At 45.3% G+C, this 27,775-nt stretch overlaps 2 protein-coding genes across 9 annotated transcripts in view; one reads left to right on the top strand and one right to left on the bottom strand.

The window, feature by feature from the left end:
- The first annotated feature begins 1,571 nt into the window (after nt 1-1,571).
- MORN4 (MORN repeat containing 4) lies at nt 1,572-13,005 on the top strand. 2 transcript variants are annotated; one of them, XM_031461537.2, is made up of 6 exons: nt 1,572-1,645; nt 9,113-9,205; nt 10,801-10,915; nt 11,348-11,457; nt 11,712-11,892; nt 12,493-13,005. In XM_031461537.2, exons 2-5 carry the CDS (start codon nt 9,139-9,141, stop codon nt 11,858-11,860), a joined length of 441 nt encoding a protein of 146 aa, XP_031317397.1. In that variant the 5' UTR covers nt 1,572-1,645; nt 9,113-9,138; the 3' UTR covers nt 11,861-11,892; nt 12,493-13,005. The 2 variants fall into 2 exon arrangements, with proteins under 2 accessions (XP_031317397.1, XP_010972695.1); XM_010974393.3 differs by lacking the exon at nt 1,572-1,645 and adding an exon at nt 1,906-2,047.
- The window catches only part of HOGA1 (4-hydroxy-2-oxoglutarate aldolase 1), a 31,763-nt gene continuing 7,730 nt past the window's right edge, over nt 3,743-27,775 (bottom strand). Inside the window, exons 2-8 of one of the 7 annotated variants that reach the window (XM_064488313.1) lie at nt 24,575-24,703; nt 24,252-24,379; nt 23,649-23,783; nt 23,155-23,251; nt 21,356-21,489; nt 12,445-12,508; nt 3,743-4,425 (exon numbers count right to left, since the gene is read on the bottom strand). In XM_064488313.1, the coding sequence (XP_064344383.1) occupies nt 12,464-12,508; nt 21,356-21,489; nt 23,155-23,251; nt 23,649-23,783; nt 24,252-24,379; nt 24,575-24,703 (668 nt within the window). In that variant the 3' untranslated portion in view covers nt 3,743-4,425; nt 12,445-12,463. The other 6 variants (XM_010974397.3, XM_010974395.2, XM_010974396.3 and 3 more) reach the window with 6 other exon arrangements.

The following is a 27,775-nucleotide window of genomic DNA, read 5'->3' as shown; positions in this document are numbered from 1 at the left end:
TAGCATTTACCAAATGCTAAACATGAAGCAGGCATTGTTTTTTAAGTGCATTACATGGATTAAGCCATATAACTGGCATTACAGACCCTGTGATGTTGGAAACTGACTAAGTAACTTGCCTGTGGTCATGCAGCTGGTAAGTGGCAGAGCTGGATCCAAATCCTGGCAGACTAGCTCCATTCTTTAAATACTATATTGCTTCTTATTAAATATTTCTATGAAGTGTATCTCATATTTACCCCCTTTTCTTTCCATCCTCACTGATGCCTCATTAGTTTTGAGACTCTCAGAATGTCTTAGCTACATTATTACTATAGCTTCTAGGTTTTTTCTCTGCTTCCAGTCTCTCTCTGATCATCTCTGGGTATCACTGCCAGATTAATTTTCTTAAAACACTGGTTTTATTGTGTTACCATTCTGATCAAGAAACTACATTTTTGTTGTGGTAAAATATACATAATATTATCATTTTAACCATTCTTAAATGTACAATTCAGTGACATTAAATATATTCACAATGTTGAGTAACATCATCACTATCTATAACCAAACATTTTCCTCATCCCAACAAAGGCTCTGTACTCGTTAAACAGTAAGTCCCTCTTCCCCTGGCTGTTGGCAACCTCTCTTCTACTTTCTGTGTTCACAAATTTGCAGATTCAAGAAACCACATTTTGCAAACCATATCTTCTTATTTTTCAGGTCTTTCCATAATTTAACCACAATCTATTTAATCTTATTTCTTCATGTTTTCTAATACACATTCTCCGATCTAAAATATGTTTTCTTGACATTTCATTATCTCAATTACTGTGATTATATCTATAGTTAACACCACACAGTTCAGTGTGTTTAACCAGTGAGTTGGAGCTGTATTGAATTTTATAGGTTGGCTAGTCCAGTCTCATTTTACAGGCTTAACAACTTGCTTGAAGCCACACACAATTGGCGGCAGAGATGGGATTTGAACACAGAATCTAAGTCTTCTAAAACTGCAGTTTATTGAGCACTTACAATGTTAGACACAGTATTGAGCATTTTACATTGTATTTGCATACAAGCCCTGAGGAGGCTTTATCATTATTATTATCATCCTATTCTACAGATTAGGAAATCCCAATTCAATTTGCTTACTCTCTTCATGCGCTTGCCTTCCCTTAACAGTTAAATATAGCCTTGGATTTTTCCATGTGCATGAATCTTTTCTTCTCTACATCTAGGCAAGTAAATCCTGTGAGAGTAGTGATCATATCTTTTCTAGCCTGGCAGGACCCAGCATCATGATGTATTCATATTGTTTGATAAATAAACATATGGATAAACCGGTTGGTGCGCATAGTATTTGGGAGGATTTACTCCAATCTTGGCACCGTATTTTTAAATACAAAGGATACGAGTAATGAAAACGACAGCACAAATCCCTATAACGAGTACAGAAGTGCCCTGACATTAAAGTGCTGCCGCAGGGCTGATACTCATCAAACTGCAGTTGCCCCGTTCTGCGCTTTACAATTTAGAAAGCTGCACCTCAAAAATCGGTTTGGGGTTCTGTCCTTTACCTCCGCGGCGGTGCCACTGACAACTGTGGAGCTCCGAGCGGGATTGGAGCCAGTTGAGTTGGCGGTCACAGTCGCGTCTGACGCAGGTCTGATTTTGTTTGGTTTGGGGTTGACATTTCGGCTCGGCTGCCTCTAGGTAGGCGAGACTTCAGTTCTAAGGGTGGCCAAAGTAGGACGGTGGGTCAGCCCCACCCCTCTTTGGGGTATGTGGCCGGGGGTTCCCGAGACACTCCGCCCCGCACAAAGATGGCGCAGAGCCCGGGCAGGGCCAATGGGGAGTGGCGTTGCTCCCTGTTGCCTAGGTAACAGCCAATGGGCTGCGGGAATTGTGCCCCGTGTAGCTGCCCGGGATGGCGGCGTCAAGTGGGGCTGGCGCTGGAGGTGGCGGCGGAGAGGCCGGTGGTAGGGGCGAGCCCGGCGGAGCGGAGGTCCGGGACGCTGGAGCCCGGCGCGTGGGCAAGACGGTCATCCCGGAAGGCCAAGCCCAGGTTGGCTGGCAGCGCGGTTGAGAGGGGACAGGGAGAGTGTGGTCGGGGAGGAAGGGACTGAGGAGTCCAGCCGGAGATGACAGGGGCTGGGGAGTACGGCTCCCTCCCAGAAGCGCTGACCTGAAAACAGCTGCCCCGGGGGTCCCAAACTCGGGCCTCCCATCTCCACCGCGGGGGCCGAGGCCCGAGAACCCACGGCGTTCGGGATAACGAGTGGGGTGGGTGGGGGCTGTTCGCGAGGGGATGACAGACCTGTGTGTGCAGAAGTCCCCGCCCGCGCGGGAGAGCAGACCTGGGATGGAGGGGAGGAGCGGTGCTGGTAAGGCAAGAACGGGGTGGGGAGAAGGATTGGGAAGGTCGACCACGAAGTGTTGCCTTGTTGCGGTGTAGGGCTTTGTTTGCTCTGGGCCCGCCTCTGTCACACTCGGGTGGAGAGACGTCCCACACACACATCGAGGCTTGGGGAATAGGATGTTTTCAATTAGTTGATGGTGGCATCCCTGCAGTCTAGCATTTCCAAACTGCCTGGGTACCAGCGGGGATCACTCTGCCGTATTAGAACCCGGCCCAGGGATTTTACTTCTCCATGAAATAGAGTATTATCCTGGCAGTCCCCATCCCCCAAGGCGTCTGGATTTTTTGTTAGTTTTGTTTTGACCTTCTTTCTGGTCTCAAGCTTTTCTTCCCACTTTCTTCAATCTACGTGTCCCACAGTCTTCCTAAATAAGACCTTTATCTAGTAGCAATACATTTGTTCACTTTTTGAGTGGAAGGAAGAATTATAGTAAAAGAGACTTACAGACTTACAACAAAGACAGTTATTTTCAACTGATTTAAAATACTTAAAAAAGAACATTTGACTTTTTGTTCTAGGTTCCTTATAAGCCTAATCTTTGTTCATCAAAGCCTTCATTCTCTGCTCTTTAGGATTCTAAAAGCCCAAGAACTGCTTTCTTTGTAATGGAAAGAACTTTAACAAGCCTGTCATACTCTGGGGAGGGTGGCTTTAGGGGGACAATGAGAAGGTATATGTGGTCAGTTAAGGCGGATGCCTGCAAACAATATGCTTAAACTGAAAACCTATTCTCCTTTATGTTAGGTTGTTTTTAAACCTCTGAATTTGGATACAGGTGAATGCATAAGTATTTTTTAACCAGTTTGATTTCTGAAAGTACAAAAGATAGACAAATGGAACTGAAACAGAAGTTCTTACTCCTGTCTTTGAGTTCTATTTGGACATGTCTGGGGCAGGAGAAAATAAAGATAGGAGGGGTATAGTCTGTTGTTTAGACTAATAGTGTGTTGGTTTACAGGGACAAAATAGTCGTTTTCTTTTAGATAAATGTTTGGCTTGATCCTTTGTAACCCATCTATCAGGAGAGCAGAAAGGTTATCTGTTTAGAAGCATGAATCTTCTTGGCTTTGTAACTAGGTTCCATATGTATATCTGAGACCTAAACTCCTAGGCTACTTATTCTCTTTAAAAATATTTTTTTGAATAGCTGACACAAATACTGATTTGCATCCCTTATTAAAGTATTGAGTTTTTTGGTCTTCGTGGGCACTGGCGATACTTTATTAAACTAGATTTGTCTCAGTGATTACTGGTGAAGTTCCTTTTTGAGTTAGTTGCTATGAGCTATTAGCGTGGCTAATTACAGAAGTCGTAAGTGAAAACTCTGACACTGTCCAAAGTAGTGATAATATCAATTATTTGGACACATTTAGGAGTGTCTAGTCAAATGTGCTCAACCATGGCCTGAGATCCCTGGCGTCTACATATATTCTCTTTAATGAGCACTTCTAGTTGTGTTCTTGGGAATAGACATCATTTTGACAAGCAGCTGTTGAATTTTACTATATCTCCCTAGATCAGAAAGGAATGGGAATTTGTAGTATATACTTCTGAAAACAAATAAGAGAGGATGGTGACACAGTTAGGCTGCGAGATGATGTTCCAGTTACAATTGCTATGTAACCAAACTTAGCTGCTTAAAACAGCCATATGATGCTCACAGATTCTGTGAGTCAGAAATTTGGAGGAGGCATCATGGGGATGATCTCTCTCTGCTCCATGATACTTCATCTTGGATGTGGGCTCAGTGAGTAGGGGCTGGAGTCATTCTGAAGGCTTCTTCACTCACTCCTGGTGCCTGGGCTAGGATGATTCAGAGATGAGGACTGCCAGGTAGGGGTACCAACAAATGTGACTTTTTATGTGGCTTCGCCTCTTCTGAGCATGGTAGACTCAGAATAGTCAGACTTCTTATGTTGTGGTTCAGGTCTCCAAGCTCCAGTTTACCAGTGAGCAAGATGGTATAACCTCAGAACACACCATGGCTTCCACTCACTTTCTATTGGTCGCAGCAATCACAAGCCTGCCCAGATTCAAAAGAAAGGAGTTAGACTCCACTTTTTGATGGGGCTATGGCAAGGTCAAATTGTAGAAGAATGTGTAAGACAGGAAATATGATTGCAAACATCTTTGGAAAATACAGTCCACCACACTTGGTAATAAGATGACCTTTCAAGTTTCATTGGCTTCTTTGAAATATTTAGGATATGTTGCCCAACAGCTAACAGCATACCAAAAGAATGGCTTGGTTTACAATTGGAGGGGTTGGCTAGTACTTGGTCCACAGATAATCCTCAAATTGGAGAAACACTCTTCCCTTTCTTTCAAGTTTCTTCTACTGGTGGGATGCCACTATTTGGAAGTTTCAGGAAGCCTTGAGAAAAAGTCAGTATACAAGAGGCTGCCCCCCTGAGCCCCTGAGTAGTCAGTCTGACTCCTCAAATTGCACTGCAGTAACTCCTTCCAGAGTGTTGAGTGAAGACAAGTTAGCTGCTGCTGAACATTTAAAGGAAATGTCCTTATCTTCCTGGAGAAATAATGATTTTGTGTTTATGTACCAGAACAATTGCTGTAAGATTTAGTAGGAGATGCGATAGTTCAGATTCTGCCTTGTTTTGAAGTAATGAAATAGTTCAGATTAGTACCACGAGCCGACTTTTAGTACGCTGATGTAATTGGGAAGAGCTGATGGTGGCCTCTAGCCTCAAAATGCCTATCTGGACTGGAAAGAGTTTTCCTCTGCAGTTTCGATGGAAAACTGCTTCTCTTCCTCTCATTAATGTTGTATTTGCAATGGAATCATATTAACCTGTACCCCAGGCATACTCTGATGCTGGGCTGATGATAAGAGGCTTGTGAGCCTGAAATTGGATGCTGACATTGTGGAACATTGATGGGACAGAGATGGCACACCAGGTACTACCATCACTTATTTGAGAAAATAGCCCCCCCAGGGTTTTGAGGGTTTTGAGGGGCTTTAAGACGAGAAAATGATCCGTGTCTTGGGATGTATTCTACAATGTGAAGGATCCTGGACATCAAGTTCCTAAATAACTGGAAAAGTGAGAAAATCCCTGGCAAACCATGGGAGTGACTCCAAACATCACCAAAATAGCTTCCACAAAGCTGGCCTTCATTATGGAGGTAGGAACAAACGTTCCTCCTTATTTGGGTGAGAGCACAGGGATTCTCAGAACTCATATGTCCTCATGGCTTCATAATTCACTTGACCTCATACCTGGGAAGAAACTAGAGCTTTGAGACAGGACCAAGGCCTAGGAGATGTTACTGAGCCCTGCTCTGTTCAGGGCAGGTTGTCTTCACATTAGATCATTTCTGAGCTTGTAGCAACTGTGTCAAAATCATTATGACATAGGCCAAAATCAAAATACCCCATAAGGTGCTGATAAAGAACAGGTGAGTGGCTGTAATTTACTTTTCCTCTACTTAATATTTACTTCATTAGTCAAAATTGTTGAATTTTTTTCCAAAATGTTGTCTGAATTTGTATTGAAACACAAAAGACCCTGAATAGCCAAAGCAATCTTGAGAAAGAACAACAAACCTGGAGGTATCATTCTCTGATTTTAAACTGTACTACAAAGCTACAGTAATCAAAACAGTATGGTATTCGCACAAAAACAGACACATAGATCAATGGAATAGAATAGAGAACCCAGAAATGAACCCACAGTTATGTGGGCAATTAATCTACCTCAAAGGTGGTATTTAATGGTGGAAAAGACAGCCTCTTCAATAAATAGTTTTGGGAAAACTAGACTACTTTCTCACACCATATAAAAAAAGAAAAAAAAAACCCTCAAATTGGATTAAATATTTAAATATAAGTCATGACACCATAAAACTCCAAGAAGAAAATGTAGTCAGTATGCTCTTTGAGAGTGGTCTTAGCAATAGTTTTTTGGATATGTTTCCTCAGGCAAAGGAAACAAAAGCAAAAATAAACAAATGGGACTTCATCAAATTGAAAAGCTTTTGCACAGTGAAGAAAGCTCTCAACAAAATGAAAAGGCCACCTACTAAATGGGAGACGATATTTCCAAACAATATATTTGATAAGGGGTTAATATCCAGTATATACAAAGAACTTGCAAAACTCAACGTCAAAAAAGCAAAGAACTTGATTAAAAAATGGGCAGAGGACCTGAATAGACATTTTTCCAAACAAGACATATGGATGACCAACAGACACATGAAAAGATGCTGAACATCACTAATCACCAGGGAAATGCAGATCAAAGTCACAAAAGAGATATCACTTCACACCTATCAGAATGGCTATTATCAAAAAGACAACAAATAATACATACTGGTGAGGATGTAGAGTAAAGGAAACCCTTGTGCCCTGCTGGTGGGAATGTACATTGGTACAGCCACTGTGGAAAACAGTATGGAGGTTCCCTTAAAAAAATTAAAAATAGAACTGTGATATGATCCAGCAATTTCACTCCTGGGTATTTATCTGAAGAAAATGAAAATACTAATTAGAAAAGATACATGCACCACTATGTTCATTGCAGTATTGCTTACAGTAGCCAAAATATGGAAGCAATCTAAGTGCCCATCAATAGATAATTGATAAAGGAGATGTAATATGTGTGTGTGTGTGTGTGTGTGTGTGTGTGTGTGATTGGAATATTATTCAGCCATAAAAATGAATTATTGTCATTTGTGACAACATGGACAACAACCCTAGAGGTGTTGTGCTAAATGAAATGTCAGACAGAGAAAGACAAATGCCATATGATTTCACATATATGTAGAACCTAAAAAACAACAAATGAATAAACATAACAAAACAGAAATAGACACTGATACAGAGAACAAACAAGTGGTTGCCAAAGGGAAGGGAGGGTGGAGGGATGAGATAAATAAGTGAGTGTGATTAAGAGGTACAAACTTCCAGTTTTCAAAAAATAAAAAAGAAAAGAAGAAGAAAGAAAGAGGAAGGAAGGAAGAAAGAGAAAGAAACATGGATTGCATTTAAAAAAATATGTCAGATGATTCTATTTGTCTCTGTTTATATTTAATGATGTTTTGGGTATCTTAACTCCCTTCTTAGAGGCTATCCTTGAATATAAACATTTTCTACCACTCATGAAGTCATACCTAGCCAGTCTCCAAATGTTACTGGCTTGTTTTTGTTTATCCTATGATATGTCTGTAATAGTCATTCCTGCTCCCATTACCCTGTCTCCCTAGTTCAGGCCTTATGATCTCATACCTGGATCTATCAGTTTGCTTTTGCTACGTAATAACACACCATCCCCCAAACATAGTGGCTAAAACAACCATTTCTTTAGTCCATGATTCTGTGGGTCAGTAATTTGGGGCTGGGCTCAGAAATGCAGCTCTTCTAGTCTTCTCTTCTAGTCTCACCCACACATCTGTGGTCAGCTGGGACAGCTGCTCCATGTGGCGTCCCACCATCCAGCAGACTAGCCTGGGCTCATTCACATGGAGGCAGAACAGTTCCAAGTGCAGCGAGAGGGCAAGCCCAACACACAAGTGCTTTCCAAACTTCTGCTGCAAAACCTTTGCTAATATTTCATTAGCCAAAGCAAGTCAGATAACCCACCCAGATCCAAGGGTGGGAGGGATAAATAAACTGCCTTCATGATGGAGGACCCGCCGTGTTGTGTTGCAAGGGCATGGATGGAGGGAGAATAATTTGTGCTCACTTTCATAACTGACTGAATTATATCATCTCCTGCCTTGCAGGCTTTTCTGGTTGAAGGCTTTTGCTGTAACCCACCCTGCTTCCCGTTGCCACACTCATTTTCCTTAGACTCTGCTTTCATATTACATCCCTGTTCACAAAGCCCCCAGAGGTTTCCTCTTTTCTCCGCTTTCTCAGCTATCTGTCTAGCTTTCAAAGGTCTCCTTAAGCTAGCCTGACCCTGAAGCAGAGCACGTCATAAAGGGGAGAAAGAACTAGCCGCAGTCAGTGGAGGCCTGGGCGTGAGTTCCACCGTCATCCTCGCTCACCGACTAGTTTTTAACTTTGGGCTTCTGTTTCTCCATCCCTAAAATGATGGAGTTTGGATTACATCTGAGAGTTTCTTTTCAGGTTTAATATTTACGCCAAGTGTATGTATATAATTTTGTTTCCTCTTACTCCCTAAATAAACCTTCAGCTCTAGTAAGACCTGGTTCCTTATTTCCCACTGCACACCCCATGTCTCTGTTGCTCTTTGTGCATTCATTCCCCATGTCTGAAACTGCCCTTTGCATCCGTCACTGCTGGTCTTAAATTCTGCCCATCCGTTGTCTTTGTTCATCTCTGCCATCCAGTTTGCCACTTGATTATATTGTCTCGTATTGGCCAGTGTTTCAGTTGTCATTCTTACCAACTAGATTATAAACTCATCGAGGGGTAAGACTGTATTTTCTACACTGACTCAGCACACAGTAAGTATTAAGCAAATATTTGTAGATTAAACCTAAATTTCCATCCCAGGTCACAGAAAATTGGAACTGGCTGAAAAGTTTTAAGACAAGTAGGAAGATAAGACTGCCTGGGCGGGGGTGGTGATGATGGTGGTTGGAGGAGAGGATATTTTTGTTCAATGTATTCAGGTAGTATATACTTCCCAGGCTGGTAGCCTTTAGAAGGTATCTACAAAATTGTTTTACAAGCCTTTCCTCCAGCCATCCTATGACACTGGTTCTCTTATTATTTCCTGCAGTTTTCATCCTTCCGTAAGCTGTCACCATGACCCTGACAAAAGGTTCCTTCACCTACTCCAGCGGGGAGGAATATCGTGGCGAGTGGAAGGAGGGTGAGAGGACCCCGGGGGAGAGGATTATCCACTGATAAATACTCCATTTAGCCGAAGGACAAAAACATCAGGATATATAAGTCAACCTGATGAATCTTTTTTTCTGACTCCAAGATTTAATTTAAATAGCGCTTTTCCTTCAATTTTAGGATTATAAAGAAAGGAACTAGAAAATGCTATTGTTACCCCAAGCTCCAGAAGTAAATTAAATCTTTCCACTTCTAAATTGAAAGTGTTTCCACTCTTCTATCTTTTAGTGGTATTATTTGGGAACTGTTTTTATAAATGCTTAAGTACTCAGCAGAGCAAAATGAATTATTTTTAGTGCCCACAAATTAGAAAGTACAGATTCATTACAATGACTTGATTCCAATGAATCTTAAGAAGTTAAGGAAGAAATTAGGGCAGACACTCAAGACCAGATGATATTCATTTCCTTGAATTTCCTGTGACAGCTCATTACATTTGCAAGTATCTATTCATAGGAATGGCAGAATTCTTCAAAGCCCGAGACCAGGAAGCAGTTTAATGATGTTCAGTTTGGAAATAGTCTAGCCACCTAAAAGTCTCGTGGGTCCACTCCTAGCAAGCCAGGAACTGCCCCGAGGAGACTTGACTCTTTACAGTTGTGCCAACGATGAGAAGTTCATAATAGTTTCCGGACACACACCTTTCTTTTCATGGTAAATCTCTGCAAGTGATAAATGCTTGAGCCTTGAGAGGAGGCATTGTGCACATGGCATGTGACCTTGCCTTTGTACATCCCCAGCCTTTTCTCCTGCCTTCCAAATACTGGCTGCCCCTTTAATAAGACCTTTTAGAGGAGAGTCTTCTTGAGGCTCTGCTGGGCAGTCTATCCACCAGAAGTACTCCCTTGTACTCTGAAGAGCATCGCTGTTTCTCCAGCGTCTTGCTCTATTCTCTAATCAGTTCAGTGGGTGAGCAGAGTCCTGCTGATGGAGTGAAGCTCAAACCAGTGCTGCCAGTCAAGCTGTTAGGTTTGCCCAGCAACTTCATGGTGTCGGAGGCTACTTTAATTTTTTTCCCAGAGTGGCAAGGTAGTTAAGTGTTGAGGGCTCCCAAGTCAGGCCTCCTGCTGCATTTGCTGTCTTGTTTTACCACTTAGTTGCTCTGTAATCTCGAGTAAGTTTTTAGCTTCTCCTTGCCTTGGTTTGTGTACCTGTTAATGGGAATAATAATAGTGTTGTGCCTACCTTCTAAAGTGGTTGTGAGGATTCACCAAGACGATAAATACAAAGTGCCTGGAAGAGTGCCTGGCACATAGTGAAGGCACTTTAAATGTTAGCTGTTGGTTTTATTTAAAATTTTTTTTAGCTATTGTGATTTTTAAGTGCACTTTCAAAAATCTTTCATACTGGGACAGACTTGCTCCAAATCTGATGATTGTGACTTAAGAACAGAAGATCCTAGGAGCCAGGTTATTACCCTGGGTCATGGTCCTCTGCCCTGCCAATGTCACTGCTTCTCTTCTTCCCTTTGTGGGTGGGGTGATGTGGGGCAAGGGTTGTTAAATGGTGAGAGGGACCCTGAAGCTGCCCCAGCCCAACCTGACACCTGTCCTTCTCTTTGCTCAGGCCGCAGACATGGTTTTGGTCAACTGATGTTTGCAGATGGTGGCACCTACCTGGGCCATTTTGAGAACGGGCTCTTTAATGGCTTCGGGGTACTGACCTTCTCAGATGGCTCAAGGTGGGTACTGGGCCATTCTTTTCACAGCCTTAAACTAGGGAAGAGAAGCTCTGATCTAAAAATGATAGTGATAAATAGCTGGTCAAACCTGAGCTTGTCCCGGGCCCTCTGAAGACAGGCAAGGAGGAAGCAAGTGTTTGTTCTTTTATTGGTTACTTTACAAATAGATCTAAATTTTGAAATGGCAAGGAGGTGAATGACCTCCCACCCCACCACTGTCCTCTGATGCTATTTCCTTGAGATTAGGGCCTCATATCATACACACTCTCTGACCCTTCTCTGCTGGTTGGGAGTAGGGTGGGAGGGGCTGGGCGAAACTCTGGAAGAATGGAATCAGCTTTGCTTCTTGGTGTTAAGAAACCACATTGGTGGCCTGAGTTATCCTGGACAGCTCACTACCCAGCTCAAGGCTGACATCTTGTGTGTCTGCAGGTATGAGGGGGAGTTTGCCCAGGGCAAGTTCAACGGCGTGGGAGTCTTCATTCGACATGACAACATGACCTTTGAGGGGGAATTTAAAAATGGCAGAGTGGATGGTTTGGGTGAGTTGCAGCCCAGCAGGACGGGTGACTTAGGCAAGCATAAGTGGGTGGGAGGACACCTTTGAAGCTTTAATCCCTCTGTGGACGCCCAGAGAGCCCTAGTGACCAGGCACCGACACTGGGTCATTGGCCCCTCGGATGGAGCTCCCCCAAGGAAAACTGCACGTTTTCTGTCCCTCAGCCTTGACGTAGCAGCTGATCTCAGAGTCACCCATGCCACTGTCACTCCCAAGTTTTCTCTGTCCCCCTCAAAGGCCTGCTGACTTTCCCTGATGGTTCTCACGGAATACCCCGAAATGAAGGTCTGTTTGAGAACAACAAGCTTTTACGGCGCGAGAAGTGCTCCGCGGTGGTCCAGCGGGCCCAGAGCGCCTCCAAGTCCGCCAGGAGCCTCACCGCCTGACGGGGCACCGCACACCAGCTGACGAGTACCAGGTAAAGCAAATGCCAGTTACCTGCTCAAGGTGAACGAGTGAACCCGATGTGAGAGGAGATGAGAGTGACCGTGGAGGAGAGCCCTGTGAGGGGCCCCAGCACCTACTGGGCAGGGCTTTGATCACAGGGAAGTTCTGAGGCTCCGGCCCCAGGCCCTGCAGCAGTAGGTACCCATCCGGCTTTCCCTTTTCCCGGCTGATACTCTCCGTCCCTAACGCTTTGGGTGCAGACCGGCTGCTGTCCTCAACTTCACTTCCTGCCAAGTGATGCAGAATCTTTCCTTCTGCCTCTTTTTGAAGCAGATGATCGCCGCCCCCAGTTTGGACTAGTGCTTTGTGCTGTCCTGGAGAAATAAGGAAAACAATAGGGGTGGCTTAAACAGAACAGCGGTCCTGTGGAAGTCAAGGCCAGAGCTTTTCTGTATGTTACCCCCTCCTTCACTGCTGGTTGGCATCGTGGCTCCAGGCCTTCCACTTTGTGTGAGACTGGTATTCTGCCTGCCTATTCCCCTGTGAAGGGTCTAGTGAGAGTGTTATTCCCCCTACCCCTTACCTGAGTTCCAACAGATGAATTAATTTGTGTCCCTCTCTCCTTCCTTAGACGTGGGACAGGATACCTTTAGTCAAGAAAGAAACCGACGTAAACAGTCATCTTACAACTTGTACTTATTACTTACTCCAGAGCAAAGGGCAGATGCCTCTGGGCCACATCAGGCCCTGTCATGAACTGAATCCTTAGGGATGGCTTTGGCTGACACAGCTCCTTCCCAGTGTACCAGTGGGTCAGACCCACCTCAATCCCTTGGGGTTCGGGTAGCACCAGGCCCATCTTGGGATGGCAGTGAACTAAAAGGGCATTTGGTTCACTGTAACTCTTCCACCGTGAGCCTTGGTCATCAGGCTGGGGGATCAGATCTTAATTGATGGGATCCCTGCACAGTTCATCACAGAGGCCTCCAGTTACCCTGTGACCCAAACATGCCCCGCCCCACCCCTGGCCCTGCATCCTCACACTGCTTATGGTGGAACTTAGAGCCATGTGCCTATTTATTCTCTGAATTGTACTGTAGAGACCAGTGTTTATGAGGAATAAACAAGTCACCAGAACTGCCTATACTTAGTTTTCTTGACTTTCTTGCTTTGCATCCTTATGACTATTAACCCATTTGCCATTTCTAAAAGTTAATCAGAACAGGGGAGGGTATAGCTCAGTGGTAGAGCGTGTGCTTAGCATACACAAGGCTCTGAGTTCAATTCCCAGTACGTCTATCAAAAAAATTAAACCTGATTACCTCCCCCACCTAAAGGTATAAATAAATAAAAGTTAATCACAGATGGCATGAAACTGACACTGCGTGCTTTACTATGTAATATCATCTAATTCTCAAACCTCGGCAGGGTAGGAACACCTAAAAAAAAAAATCAGACAGGCTCATGTTGCCCAAACTAGTCAGTGGCAGAGCTGGGTGGGATTTGTAGCCCAGGCTTTCTGATCCCAAAGCCTTTTCCAGTGTACTTCTCTCACCTTGAGCATCAGGGTGCCCAAGTCTTGAGACCAGTTATTGTCACACCTGCTGGGTTACCTCACAAGTCTTTCTCTGCACATCTACCTGCCACGCTAACCCTTTTGCACACATGATCTTATAAGCCCTGAGAGGAAGGTACCATTATTATCTCCATATTACAGATGAGGCTCAGGGCAGTTAAATAGTTTTCCAGGATCCCGTAGGCACTAAAGCACAGATCCAAGAACTGAAGCCTGGCCAGCTTAAGCCCAGAGGCTGAGCTCTTCACCAGTACACTAGCCTCCCTAGCCCTAACTTTTTGCCCCACCCCTAAACCTGATTAGGTAGATCCTCCAGAAGCTACCCAGGAGAAGAGCCCAGGTGCCAAGCCCCAAGCTTCAGTGCCATCGAGATGCCCAGGTTCTGCTGAAGACTGATACCTTTTATAGTCTCTCCTTGCCCCAAACAAGGATCTGTTTACCTTTCTTTTTAACCAGAGTAGTTTTTGAAGAATTCATCTCAGGTTTTCTTCCACTAGTCAGATATCACTGAATAAGATTAAACATTTTAGAGAAAGCAGCCTTTTAAATTAACATGCTAAGTGTTTCTAAATATCTCACTTGAAGCTTTTTGCCTCTTACCTCTCCTGTTTAAAACTTCAGCGAGCCTTCCCTCAGGGCGCCAATAATCTAATGCCTGTTGGCTCAGTACCGTTATGGCTTCTCTCAGAGCCAGGGAAAAAGCAGACCTTGGGAGCTAAATTGCCTGTAGGAGGTTCCTGACATTTGGGCCGGAAACCTAAGATCTGCATAGTAGTGAAGTGTCAATCTGTACATAGTCACACTAGTTTAACTTATTAAACTTTATTGCAATAACAAATTGTTCTTAACAATAAAAGCAGAGTGTGTGTATAGGCAAGAGGATGGTCCTGTCTCAGGCCAAGTCCCCTTTCCTAATGTTTCAGACTGGGATTGGCTAGACTAGTCTTCTAGAATGTAACATTTATCCACCAGGTGTCATTATTTACCGTTCTGGCAAGTCAGTGGTCTGTCTCCATGTACTAGACAGTTGGGATCAAGGCTAGAGACAAGAATATGGGATGAATCAAAATAGATTCAGGAAAGGGCACCATGGCTGGCCTTTCAAAGACCAGTGACACTTTTCTGATCAGGTTTCCTAACCTACCACTTCCCTAGAAGTCAGAACTTGGGTTCTTAAGAGAAGCCCTAGCTTCGGGCTGTCTCATGCGAGACGCAAGTTTGTACCCCCAAGTCTAAGTAGTCTTCCTTTTTGGTGAAACATGGCCTTTCTGTGCCTGATTGGCCCCCTGCCCTTCCCCTCCGGCTTCTGGTTCACGTGTCTTGGGATAGGAAAGCACAGTAGGGAGACAAGACATTGCTCCTTCCCCGATGGAAGGTCTCCAGAGACCCAGAGTGCAGGATACAAATGCAAGAGTTCCTGGGCTGTGAGAACAGGAGCTGAGCGTGCCTGGCAGTGTCTGCTGAGGGGCTCCCTGGAGGACTGCAGTAAGAAAAGGAGCCTTGAACCCTCGTCCCTCCATGTGCCTCTTCAGGCTGCCGGCTTAACACAGGAGGCTGAGATGAGCACAGGCTGGACTGGTGCCCTCCCGGCCCTCAGAGCCAGCCATTGCTGGTGAAATCCAAGCGCAGCGCCTCCTCCTGGCTGGGGCTCAGCTCCTGCAAGGGGGCGCGGCAGGGGCCTCCGTAGTACCCAAACCAGTCCATGGTTTTCTTCAGCCCCGGGATCCCAAAGCGCCGGGTCACCTGAGAAGCAGGGCCTGTTAGAACAGACTGGGGCATCCCCGGCATACACACATCTGGGAACTAGACGTGTGTCACTTTAGAAAGTTAGGGTTCCCACCCTTCTCCCCCGTTAAGTAACTCTACCAAATCTATGACACTTGGGGTACACTGGGAATCCAGACTGAGACCAGAAAGCAGGTCAGTGGTAGAGAACACAATGCTAAAACCTAGGATGAAGGAAGAAAGGCACCTCCTTTGGTTTGGAGAGAGAAATCCACCCCACTGGGGAGGAGAGTGGCATTCAGTCCTCGAGCTGGGATTGGGAGAAGGCAGCAACACTATGGGCCTGGGCGCTGGAGCATCACTGGTCTGCAGCCTAGTTCCCTAGAACCTGGCCCAGGGCACACTGGGACTGATATGCCAGGCACAGCCCCTGCAGCAGGGCCCTCCCATCCCCCCACAGTCCTCCCTGACCCCAACTCCAAATACTCTCATGGGAGGAAAACAATGCATCATTGTCCAAAGAAGTTTGACTGTGTAACCTTGTATCATTAACTGATCTGAGCAAGTTCACTTGCCTGAAAAATGAGGGGGCCAGACAGCATGATCTCAAAAGCCTTTTCTGTTGTAATGGGAGGCCCAAAACTACTGTCATAATTTCAAATCATGCATGGAGTTTTAGAGAAAATGAAGTCTCAAGTTTCTTTGCTTTTAGCATAGCAACTGGTTGTTCCATACTGATCAGAAGTGTTAGATTCATCTTTGAGTACCTAAAAACTAGGAAAGTAATTATTACTTAATAAAGTTTTATTTTGAGGGAAGGTAAAACCTTAGAAATACGGCCTTCATGAAGGGTAAAAATAATAAAAGAGGTTGTTTGGGTTAAAAAGGTTGGGAACCACTGATGAATGAATGACTAACTATTCACCACTAGAGGCCAGTAAGCTTCAGCCAGCCTCCTCCCAAGCCTGGCCCCAGCCTTGATATTCTGATAACCTGGGCATTTTACCCAAAACCTGAGTAGGGTGGGAAAGATGATGGAAACAAAAAATACACAGAGAAAAAAACTTTCTCCCACCATGGGTGTCTGAAGTTCTCTGATTTGCCTCTCTTCAGACCCTGAGAAAGGGCTGAATGCTTTAGAGATAAAAACCATGGAAAGTCCTAAATATAGCCGGGGCAGGAGGCCGGCTGGGTGGGAGGGCAGGGGAAGCACATTGTGTTCGAGCAGGGCAGGGCAATAAGGTGACATCAAGCTGCTCTTGGGGTGGCTGAGCCTCCAGCCCAGGCAGCAGAAAGGTGTTCCAGGCATTCCTGACCGTGCGCCCAGAGCTGGCACAGGATGGGGCGCAGAGTGAAGGGTCAAGCAGGATGGCATTCTGAGGGCTAGGATGGCCGCAAGCATCCTCTCTTCCCAAGGGGCAGCCCAAGCTGCTTTGTCTGTAAAATTAGGAGGAGGAGGTAACAACAGCTACCCCGTGTCACAAGAATTGGGTGAGAAAATTACCACTATTAGACCAGACCCCAAGAGGCCTGGAAGCTCCTCCTCTTCCTGTCTTGGTGGTCTGCAGGTTCTGGTACCTTCTCCATCACAGGTGGATGGGAGTGGGAGAGGGACGTCTAGTACAACCTGGGCCCTGCTGTGCTCAGGCTCAGCTGAAAGGCCCTCATTTCTGCAGTTCTTAGACCATATATGTAAAGCATCCTATCCCAGGAGAATCTTCACGTCCAGGGAGACTCCTGCTTGCCTCCTCAGCTGTCCTTTCTCTAAACCTGAGTTCATCTGTCCCTTTGAGTTAAAGATACAAGCTGTGAGGGAGATGCAGAGTCCCCCCACCTCTTTACCTGAACAAAACACTGCCTAGCTCTGGGACAGCCACCTCACAGGCAAAACTTGAGGAGACGCCAAAAAACTCTGTCATTGAGGCAAATATTGAATGCAATATTTAAAAAAAAATAAAAACCAGTGCAAAAAAATCCACGAAGAACAAAGTGTCAAAGTTTTAAATAAAGACAGGATCCAGCAGAGCCGTGCCCTGCCCTACTGTAGCCTTAGGTAAACTAAACATGTGTGCCGCTATTTATGGGTTTTGCCTGTTTTGTAATGGTTAATTTTTTTCCTAGAAATAGATTTAGGAAAAAAATTATTTTGATGAGTTTGCTTCCATTCAAGCTAGGGAAATAAAATTCTTATAAATTAAGTTTTTGGTATAGATAAAATATTTTCAACCAAAAAAAATGCTGTGAGTTTTAATATATCTACTTTAAAATTAAAAAAAAAAATTTTTCAACTACCTTAATGTTCTTCAAGGTGAGGAACTCACCATTTAGAAAACTGCTTAGAGCTTGTACTTCCAGAAGATGAAATAGGTGTACTTTTCCAATAAGTAGAACTAAAAGACCCGGGACATTATATAAAAACAGATAAAAGAGTCTGAAAGGCAAAGAGAATGAAGACCAGCTAGGACCTCTGGACCCAACAAGCACACACAATAAAATCCCCATAAAAGCCTGTTCTCTCCGGCCCAGGACCAGGAAGGGGACAGCTGAGCAAGATGGAGAACTTCTAGATTATAATTGCTCTACTTTAGCTAAACCCCACAGGAAAAAACTGTGGCCCAACCCCGACCCAGGCCAGGAAAGGCTGAATTTGGAGCCAGAACTTCTACCCCACACTCAGAGGCAAAGAGTGTCCTTCCCTATCCATGAGGGATGGTCTCAGAAGAGGCCTGGGAGAGTCAGGACTTTGACCACTGCCCACACTTAAGGAGGCCATCCCTGCCAGACACACTCCAGATGTCAGTGGAGGTCATTAAGGAGGCACTCCTACCCCTTCCAACCAGGAGGTATCAGAGGAGGCCTAGTGCAGAGCTATTATTTTTTTTTAAACTCCCAAAAAAGAAATCTCCAGCCCCAGATGGTTTCACTGGAGAATTTTTTAAATGTTTGAAGAAGACTTAACACCAATTCTCACAGTCTCTTTAAGAATACAGAAGAGGAGGGAACATTTCCCAATCAATTAATGAAGCTATTTTTACCCTGATACCAAAATCAAAGACAGGAAAAACAGGAAGGAAGGAAGGAACGCAGGAAGAAAGGAAAGAAGAGAGACTACATACCAACATCTCTCATGAATATAGATAGAAAAACCCATAACAAAATATTGGCAAATGAAATTCAGCATGTATAAGTAGGGTTTATTCCAGGGATACAAGTCTGGTTCAATATTCAAAAATTATTCATGTAACCCACCATATTAACAGGCTGAAGAGAAAAAAGAAATCACATGTTCGTATCAGTCAATGCAGAAAAAATATGACAAAAATTCAATATTCATTCATGATTTTAAAAAACTCTCTGAAAACTAGAATAGAGGGGGAACGTTCTCAATTTGATAAAGAGCATCTATAGAAAACTACAGCTAGCACTGTACTTAGTGGTGAAGAGGGGGATGCTTTTCCTTAAGATCAGAAACAAGGCAAGGATGTCCTCTCTCACCAACTCTTATTCAACATAGTGCAGGAAATTCTAGCCAGTGCAATAAGGCAAGAAAGGAAATACAAGGCATACAGAGCAGAAAGGAAGAAATAAAGTTCTCCCTATTTATAGATGATATGATTGTGTAGAAAATCCCAAGGAATCTAGAAAAAGAAACTCCCAGAACTAATAAGTGAGTTCAACGAAGTCATACAAGATAAACAAGAAAAACTTAGTTGTGCCTCTATACCTACTAGCAATGAACACACGAATAGCGAAATTAAAAATAAAATACCATTTATAATCACTCAAAAAATATGAGCCACTTAGGTGTAAATCTCTCAAAACTCGTACAGAACTTGTTTGCCAAAAACTACAAAATGCTGATGAAAAATATCAAAGAAGATCTGTATAAATGGAGATATGCCATATTCAAGGATTTAAAGACAAATAGTAAAAATGTCAAATGTGCCCAGATTGGCATGCAGGTTTCATTCCTGTCAAAATCCCAGAAAGAGTATTTGTAGATATAGACAGTATTATTCTAAAAGTTACATGGAAAGACAAAGGAATTGGCCTAGTTAAAAGAGTTTTGGGGAAAAAAAAAAAGAACAAAGTGGGAGGAATCAGTCTACTTGATTTTAAAATTTATTACACACCTGCCGTGATCAAGTCTGTGTGGTTTGCAGAGAGATAGATCAATGGGGAGAACAGAGAATCCAGAAATAGACCCACACAAATACATCCAACTGACTTTTGACAAAGGTGCAAAAGTAATTCAATAAAGGAAAGATAATCTTTTCAACAAATGGTGCTGGAGCAAGTGGATATCTATAAGCCAAAAGAAAAAAAAAAAGAACCTCGATCTAAGTCTCACACGTTTTACAAAAATTAACTCAAAATGGGTCACAGACTTGTAAAATATAAAACTTCTAGCAAAAAACTAGAAAAACGTCACAATCTAGCATTAGGCCAAGAGCCCTCAGACTTGTATCAAAAGCAGAAACATAAAAGAAAATATTGATAAACTGAACCTCATCAAAATTTAAAACTTTTGCTCTGCAAAAGATCTATTAATAGCATGACAAGACAAGCTATGGACTGGGAGAAAATATTTGCAAAGCACGTATCTGATAAAGGACGAGTATCTAGAAGATTCAATGAACTTCCAAAACTCAACAGTAAAAACCAATCCAATTAGGAAATGCATAAGAGACATAAAGAGACATTTCATCTAAAAGGATGTACAGAGGGCAAATAAATACATGATAAGATGTTCAATAGCATTAGCCATCAGAAAAATGTAAATTAAAACCACAAGGAGATATCACAACATGCCTATCAGAATGGCCAAAATAAAAAATAGTCACAACACCAAGTGCTGGTGAGGATGCAGAGAAACTGGGTCACTGGTACATTTACACTGATGTAAATGTAAATGTAAAAGCCCACTCTGGAAAACAGTTTGTCAGTTTCTTAAAACACTGAACATGCAATAATCCTACAACCCACCAACTGTGTATTCATCTGAAAAACATGAAAACTTGTGGTCATACAAAAACCTATTCATGAATGTTCATAGCAGCTAATAGCCAAAAACTGGAAACAACCAACTATCCCTCAACAGGTGAATGGGTAAACAAGCTGTTTATGGCCACACTGTGAACTACTACTCAGCAATAAAAAGGAGCAGACTATTGCTACATGTGCTTGCATGAATCTCCAGAAAATTATGCAGAGTGAAAGCCAATCTCAAAAGGTTATAGACTATATGATTCCATTTATATAACAGTCTTGAACTGATAAAATTGTACAAATGGCAAACATATTTGTGGTTGCCAGGGGTTAAGGAGGCAATGGGCAGGAGGTGAAGAGGTGTCTCTCTGAAAGGGTAACATGAGGGATCCGTATGGTGATGGAAATATTCTCGATCTTGACTGTACCAATGTCAAAATCCTGGTTGTGACTTTGTGCTCTTAATTTCATAAAGTGCTGCCGTTGGGGGAATCAGGGTACATGGGGTCTCCCTGTATTGTTTCTTCCAATTTCATGTAAATCTACACTTATCTCAAAATAAAAAGTTTAATTTGAAATATACATAAAAACATGTCTATAGGGACACACATTTTTCTCTTTGCCTCAGACTGCAGGATGGCTCTGCCCAGCACCGCCTGGCACTTGACAAGCATTCCATCTTGCCTCTTCTCCTTGACTTGCCCAACACAGAGTTGGGGTACGTGGTCTGACTGCAGGATAGATTATTTGAAGGGAAAATTGGGCTCTGAATACCTCCGGCTTTCCAATTCCTTTCTTACTCTCAACCATTCTGTTTTTCAGGATCTGGCCCTTTATAAAGCTGATGTAAAAGCCCATGGTTCCCTCTCTCTACACAGTGCATCTCTAAGTAAGATTCCAGGATACCTTATGTCACAATCACCCAGGATACCTGTCTCAATGCATATTCCTGGGCCTAAAGGGGTAGAATTTTAACCAGCTCCCTAAATGAATTCTAATGCACACTTAAGTTTGAAAACCAATGGGGCTCAACTTTGTCTGAAGTCAAGATTTTTCTGGGGAGGCACAAAGAGTTCCCACGCTGGGATGTTCTCTAAAAGAACTTTCTGAAAGGGAAGAGTGGGGACCCCTGTGCCAGCCTTGGCTCCTGCTCCAATGAGGACACAGGCCACTCCCACTTTGGGGCCATTGGCTGGGAGCTCACCGCAGTGTTTGGCTCAATGAGGCGATGCTGCAGCTTCTGGGCATCTTCCCATTGCCCTGTGAGGCAGAGCCGCTCCAGCTGGCACACCTGAGCCCCCAGGACGTTGGCCAGGGCGCACACGCCCCCCACAGCTCCTGCCCCAGAAGTGAGATGCAGAACATCAGCCAGAGCCTCTTCTCGCAGAGAATTCCAAACCCTGGTCCCCAGCACCTCTTTGTTCTGGGCAGACAAGCTCTGGATTCCTACGCCCCTGGTCAGCCATGTTAAAGACATGCTCTGTGAGTTCACAGAGTATAGGTTTCCAGAGAGAAGACTTCCAGCCTATTCAAGGTACAGTCTCACAGGCTGAGGGGCAGTGAGCAGAGCCTGAAGGCTAACTCAAGGACAGTTCCTTCCTTGCAACCCCTGTGCCCGGGGGTAGAGTCCTACCAGCCAGTTGACACCTCCACGCTCCTGCAATAACCCCCTGACTCATCAGTCCTGGAAGCGGGTGGTGTGGATGGGAAGATTTGCTCAACTGAAATTTTATTCCCCCAAGTGAATTCAGCCTGGGACAGCAGTGGCGGTGGGGGTGGGGGAGGGAAAGAGCTCCAGACCCGGTCAGGAGACTGGGCATTTCCTCCCATTGGCTGCATGAACTTGGACAAGCCATCGACCCTCTCTGGTCCTCTTTGTTCTCGTCTGGGCAATGAAAATGGGCTGGCTGTGATCTCGGAAGATCCTGCCACTTCTGCCAGCCTGTGAGTGTGATTCCAAGGCTAGTTAGGAGTGATTCTAAGCAGAGTGGCCTCAAGACTGGAGAAAGAGTAGGCAATTTGGAACAAGCTTATTAATATAGCTGTCATTTATTGGAAACCTACTATCTGCCAAGCACTATGGCAGACGCAGGGCCAGTGCTCTCTAATCCTCACAACGCCTACCCCGGCCCGGAGAGGGCAGGCACCTTGCCAGTGGTGCGCAGTGAATCTGGCAGAGCTCAGATTCCAGCTCCGATCCCTGGCCTCCAGAGCCCGTGCTCTTTCCACCTACCGCAGTCTCAGGAATGAAGCATAAATGGGTCCTCTCTAATTCCCCTGTACTTTACAGACTGTGACATGGCAGAAGGGAGATACGCAGGACCTACACTACAAGCCAAAGTCTGCAGAGACCAGAGAAAATAGGAATCAGCATTGCCCCCTACATCACTGGAAAAGTAACTCAAATCTACATTCACTGGGGCTTCAGCTGAAAGGAGCAGATGCTTCCCTCCCTTCCCCTCCATGGCTCAGATCCAACCTGAATCCAAGGACCTTGACCCAAGCAGACAAGACCTGTTGATCTAATGGTGACATTCCTAGGATCCTGGACCAGAACAGAATCGGATCAGGCAACTGAAGATCACCGGGCCAACCCTGCAGGCCTGACGATTCATTCTGGCCTGGGCCCAGGTAGAGAGAATGCATTCCCGGTCTAGTGGGAAGGACCCCAAGGCCTCAAAGAATGATCTACAAGGTGAGATTAGAGGAGCTAAATTTGTCAGCTAAGCAGGGAGCTTAGGACTTAGAGCAAGCTGCAGGCATCCCCTCTACAGGGCAGGGATTGCACTCAGCCAGCCTCCTTCACCTAACAAGGTCACTCAAAAGCACCGGCTATTCAGAAAAGCAAGTAGTGTGCCGGACCTCTCGAGGGTTCCCAGCAGGCAGGCTGGCGAAGGCCCTCTGTAGACCCAGCCCTGGCCTTCACAGTCTATCCCAGCAGATTCCAGCTGCCTAGGTATATCTTGATCACTCATCACAGTTTGAGAGCTGCGAGATGCCTACCCACGGCATAGCTGGCCAGCAGGAAGCCAGCCGATCCAGCCAACACCTGGAAGTCCTGCCTCCTGGTCTTGTGAACAATCAGCCCGATCCTGGTCACCTGTAACAGCAAAGCTGGTGTGAGAGTTAGGCCCACAGGCTCCACTGCCAGCCTGGATGGGGGCTGGGTTAGTGTGGGAGAACAAAAGCCCAGGTCCCAGAGAGATGCCCCAAAGTTCAGACTAATCCCAGAGAGCCCACACGACAGAGGGAACCCACACAAAGGCCCAGGACTGAAGTGGGTCCCAGAGCTGCCCTGAAGTTGGTGGCAAAAGAGAAGAGGAGGGGATGGGGGGATGGCTCAAGTGGTAGAGTGCACGTTAGCATGCATGAGGTCCTGGGTCCCCAGTACCTCCATTTAAATAAATAAATAGAAAGCCTAATTACCTACCCCCCCAAAAAATTTTTTAAAAAAAGAGAAAAGGCGGGTGCCTTGGCTGAGAGTCACTGCCACTCACATCACCACCGCTGTCCTTGATGCCCACGATATTCGGGTGCTGGGAAAGCGTGACCACCGCGTCCACAGGCAGGTCCAGCCCTGTGTTGGCTGGGACACTGTACAGCACCACAGGAATTGGAGACAGGTCAGCAACCTGACGGGTGCAGAGAAGACAGGAGAAGGCAGCTGCCTCAGACCTGAGGCAATTCGGGCCTGGGTCTCTGCAGGGCTACCTGGACAGGCCCACCTCCTGGACTAGAAGTCACCGTGCCATGCACCCTGATTGCAAGCACTAATCCTGGGTAGTACTGAGGATTATTCAGTATTTTGTGTTTTGTTCTTTATGTTAGTCCTCACAACCACCCCAGGAGGAAGATTCCAGTATTCCTCTCATTTGAGAAGGGAGGAGACAGTGACACAGCATGGTTAGGTCAGTCACCCACTGTCACACAGCTGGTACATGGTAGCATCTCTCCCCTTTCCCAAAGCTGCCATTCACGGGAAGTAGGCTCACCACTCCACTCCCAGCTCCTCTCATCTCCCCTCCCTGGGCAGAGTCTCTGCCTCACTCAGCCTTCCTTTAGCCCCAGGCCCCCAACTCATGCCCACCCCTCACGCCCACCTTGGTGTAGTGATGAATGAGGGCAGCACTGCTCATGCGGCCATGATAGTAGCAAGGGGTCACCACCATGGCAGCGTCAGCCCCGACCTGGGCCATGCTCACCGTCATCTCCACCGTGGCTTGAGTGGCTGCGGGAGGAAAGAGGGAGTCTTCCCTGAGGGGCTTGGAGGCTGAGGGCGGGAGGAAGAAGGGCTAGCCTATGACCCTGGGGCAAGCAAGGGGTGAAGAAGAGGCAGAACAAGTACTAGACTGAACCCCAGGGTCAAGGATCCTGCCATCCCCAAACCCAGCCACCGCCAGGGCCCTGGGCATTATGGCCTCACACTCGCAGCCGGAGCCAGCTAGCAGGAGCTTGTCCTTGGGCATGGCTTGGCGCACACGGCTCACCACCTCCAGGCGCTCACTGCTGGTCAGGAAGGGGAACTCGCCGTTGGAGCCCTGGACCACGAAGCCTGCAAGAGAAACGCCATCACAGCCAATGGCACCTTCCCATCCTCTTATGAAAAACCGGACCTTGGACTTACACCCACCCAGGTTCCGACCTCCCCAGCACTACAGTCCTCCACACATGTCCTTCCCATCTTTGTCCTGAAGCAGGCAGAATGTTTTACCCAGTTGCAGGGACAGTGTTCACCATTTTTCTTTGTTTTAATGAGATGTTTTAGCCATACCAAAAAGAATAGACAATAATACAATCCACACCAGTGTACCCAGCACCCATGACAACCCTCCCTAGCTCACCTCCCTCTTCTTCATCTCTGGCCTCTCTCCAGTGTTTAGTGTTCCCATTCATGTCTTTATACCCTTAAAACATAATCTGGACCTATAAACAAGATATAATATGGCTTTTGCCGTTTAAAACTTTATAGAAGTGGAAACACACTTGCATAACCTTCTGCAGTTTATTGTTTTTGCTTAACATTGTGTTTTGAGCTTTGTCCATAGCAGTACAGGTTGCTCTGATTCATTCTTTTTCACTGCTGTGTAATATTCTCTTGTGAAGTTAGACCACAGTTGACTTTTCATTCTCCCTTTTAGGACATTTAGAATATTTCCTATTTTTGCTATTACAAACAACGCTGAAACAAGAGTTTCTCTGAAGTTTAGATATATAGGTGTGTAATTGCTGAGCCAAATGCACACGCATCTTCATGTGCCAAACTTTTAATTAGCCCGTTCATACCCCTCTTAGCATATAAAAGAGACTGTTACTGTTTATCCACGCCAATACTGGGTATTGTCCAAACTAATTTTTTGCCAATTTTCTGGGCGAAAACTGACATTTCATTATTTTATTTTGTATTTTTATGTTTTATCCATCTTTTGAGAGGTTTCTAACATTATCAGTCAAAAGTGTCAGCCCTTTTATATTAATGAGAGACCAGCAGAATTGATTCTTTTCAGTGGAATCTGAAGGGAAAGTTAAACCATTTTCCTCTCAGCTTTTTTCATTTAACTTTCTCTTTCCTCTTCTTCCTCCTCTCCATTCCATTCCAATTTTTTCTTAAATACAGCATACAATACACGAAGATTATTAATAAATAAAAGACGGATTGGGAGAAAGAAAAGGAAAGAAAGCTGGGGCCAATATTAGTATTCAAAATCCCTACCATACAGTTGTGACAGATGGGCCAGAAATTTGACTTGGAGCTTCCTGATAGTCAAAGCTAAAAGGGAAATGTGATCATCTGACAGATATGTAGAAATCAAGACAAAGCAAGGCAGCTGCCCTGGAGAAACACAGAGTTTCCTGGCACTAGGACCAAGAGAGATTGTTCCTGTGAGTCATCCTCAAGGGGACACAGTGTGATGGAGAATCAACTTTATACCACAACCCTCTCTCCATGCTGGTCACTACATCGTTAGAGGCCACTGAGTGGGTTGTCAGAAGAGCTCAATGGATACTTGGCATCGCCCCTCCCCCAGTTTTTTTGCCTTGGTAACATTGCTGGAAACATCTTGAGGCAAATAGCTTTTGGCTTCTGTTGGATTGCCTCCTCAGGGTCAAGTCCTCCTCGTCAGGCTAGGAGCCCAAGGTAGCAACCTCCTGTCTCGCTACATAAGGCACCAGTGTTTTCCCAGTGGGTCACCCCATTCGCAGAGTTGCCAGCCCCAGAGAGGGTTCCAGTCCAGCCATGACCGGACCAGCACCCTTTGGCTAAGGATTTAGAGGTCAAGCTTTTGCTACTGCCCTCTGCCCCACTGCCTGCCAGCCTCCTCGAAGCAGGGTGGGGCGGGTTCTTGCTTCAGACCTGTCCCAGCCACAGCCACTCACTCCCAAGTCCCCTTTCATTCTGGTGGTCAGTTCCAGAAGCCTCCAGTCCCCAAGGGTGGACTTGGCCTAAACAGCGGGACAGCTGGGTTTGGGCTCTGGGGGTAAATCAGGGACCTGTGCTCAAGACATCTAGAGGCCTTTTCTCATTTCATTTAAGGGATCATCTACCCAGGCCTGACTCCCAAGAAGGAAGAAATGCCAGGCTGGGGAAGGGGAATGTGACAGAGTCAGGCAAGTGCTGGACTCAAGTCCCCTCTGGCTATTGGGCAAGTCACATTGCATCTCTAAGAACCCATTTCTTTTTCTATGGGATGACAATAAAATCACTTCAATCCCACCTTATAGAGCTGCCTTTAAGGCTGAAATGAGAAAAGGCAGGAGAAAGAAAGCACTTTGAAGTCTGTGAACTCATACTGCCAAGAGCGCCCTCCTTCTCCTTGACTAGATGTCCCATTTCAGGCCCAATGTGCCGCCCCTGGTGTAGAGATGGGGCTGGAGGAGAGGAAAAGGCCAAATATGGGATGGGTCTGGAGTGAGGAAAGTGACTGGTGGGGCAGCAGGGAGATGGGAGGCATGGACTTTGAAGTCAGAGGAGCTCGGGTTTAACTCCCAGGGTGGCCCCTCACCAGCTATGAGCTCTTGGGCAAGTGGTTTAACCAAACCTCAGCTTCCTCAACTGAAAAATGGGGGTGATATTAGTGCCCTTCTTAAAGACTTGTTGTGAAGTTTAAATGAGATACTATTTGTAAAGTGCTTAGACTAGAGCCTGGAACTCAGTAAGTGTTCTCTGCAGTCATTATGGAGTCTGGAGGAAGTGCTCAAGCCTTAAATAAGGAGGGTGGCAGCTTTCGATTTGAGGAGGGGGAGGATGGCTGGTGTGGGAGGGCAGGCTGCACTCAAGAACCTCTCAGGTCCCCTCCAGCTGTAAGAAGAAAGAGGCTCATTTTGGAAGTTTCTCTCCTTTGCCCCCATGGTGATTCTGGCTGCTCTGGGGAGCCAGAGTGGCCTGGTAGTGGGGGCAGGTGTTTGGGCAGGGGATGCACAAGCAACAGGATGACTTACTGTGGCCAAAAGGAATCACAGTCTCTTTTACGTAAGGAGCATCTCCAGTCACTGTTATGCCCCTTGGCCCATCATCATTGCCACCTCCTCTGAGAAGTCTTCCTGGGATTAAGCCTTCATTGGACACCTCTCTTCTGAAATTCCATTACCTGTTCCTTGTCCTTCCCTGCTGCCTACTCAAAAATGC

The sequence above is a fragment of the Camelus dromedarius genome, chromosome 8 (assembly GCF_036321535.1).
Source record: "Camelus dromedarius isolate mCamDro1 chromosome 8, mCamDro1.pat, whole genome shotgun sequence".
In the NCBI taxonomy this organism is placed as follows: Eukaryota; Metazoa; Chordata; class Mammalia; order Artiodactyla; family Camelidae; genus Camelus; species Camelus dromedarius.
Note: the sequence above shows the minus strand (reverse complement) of the source record. Positions and strands in the feature narration are given on the sequence as shown.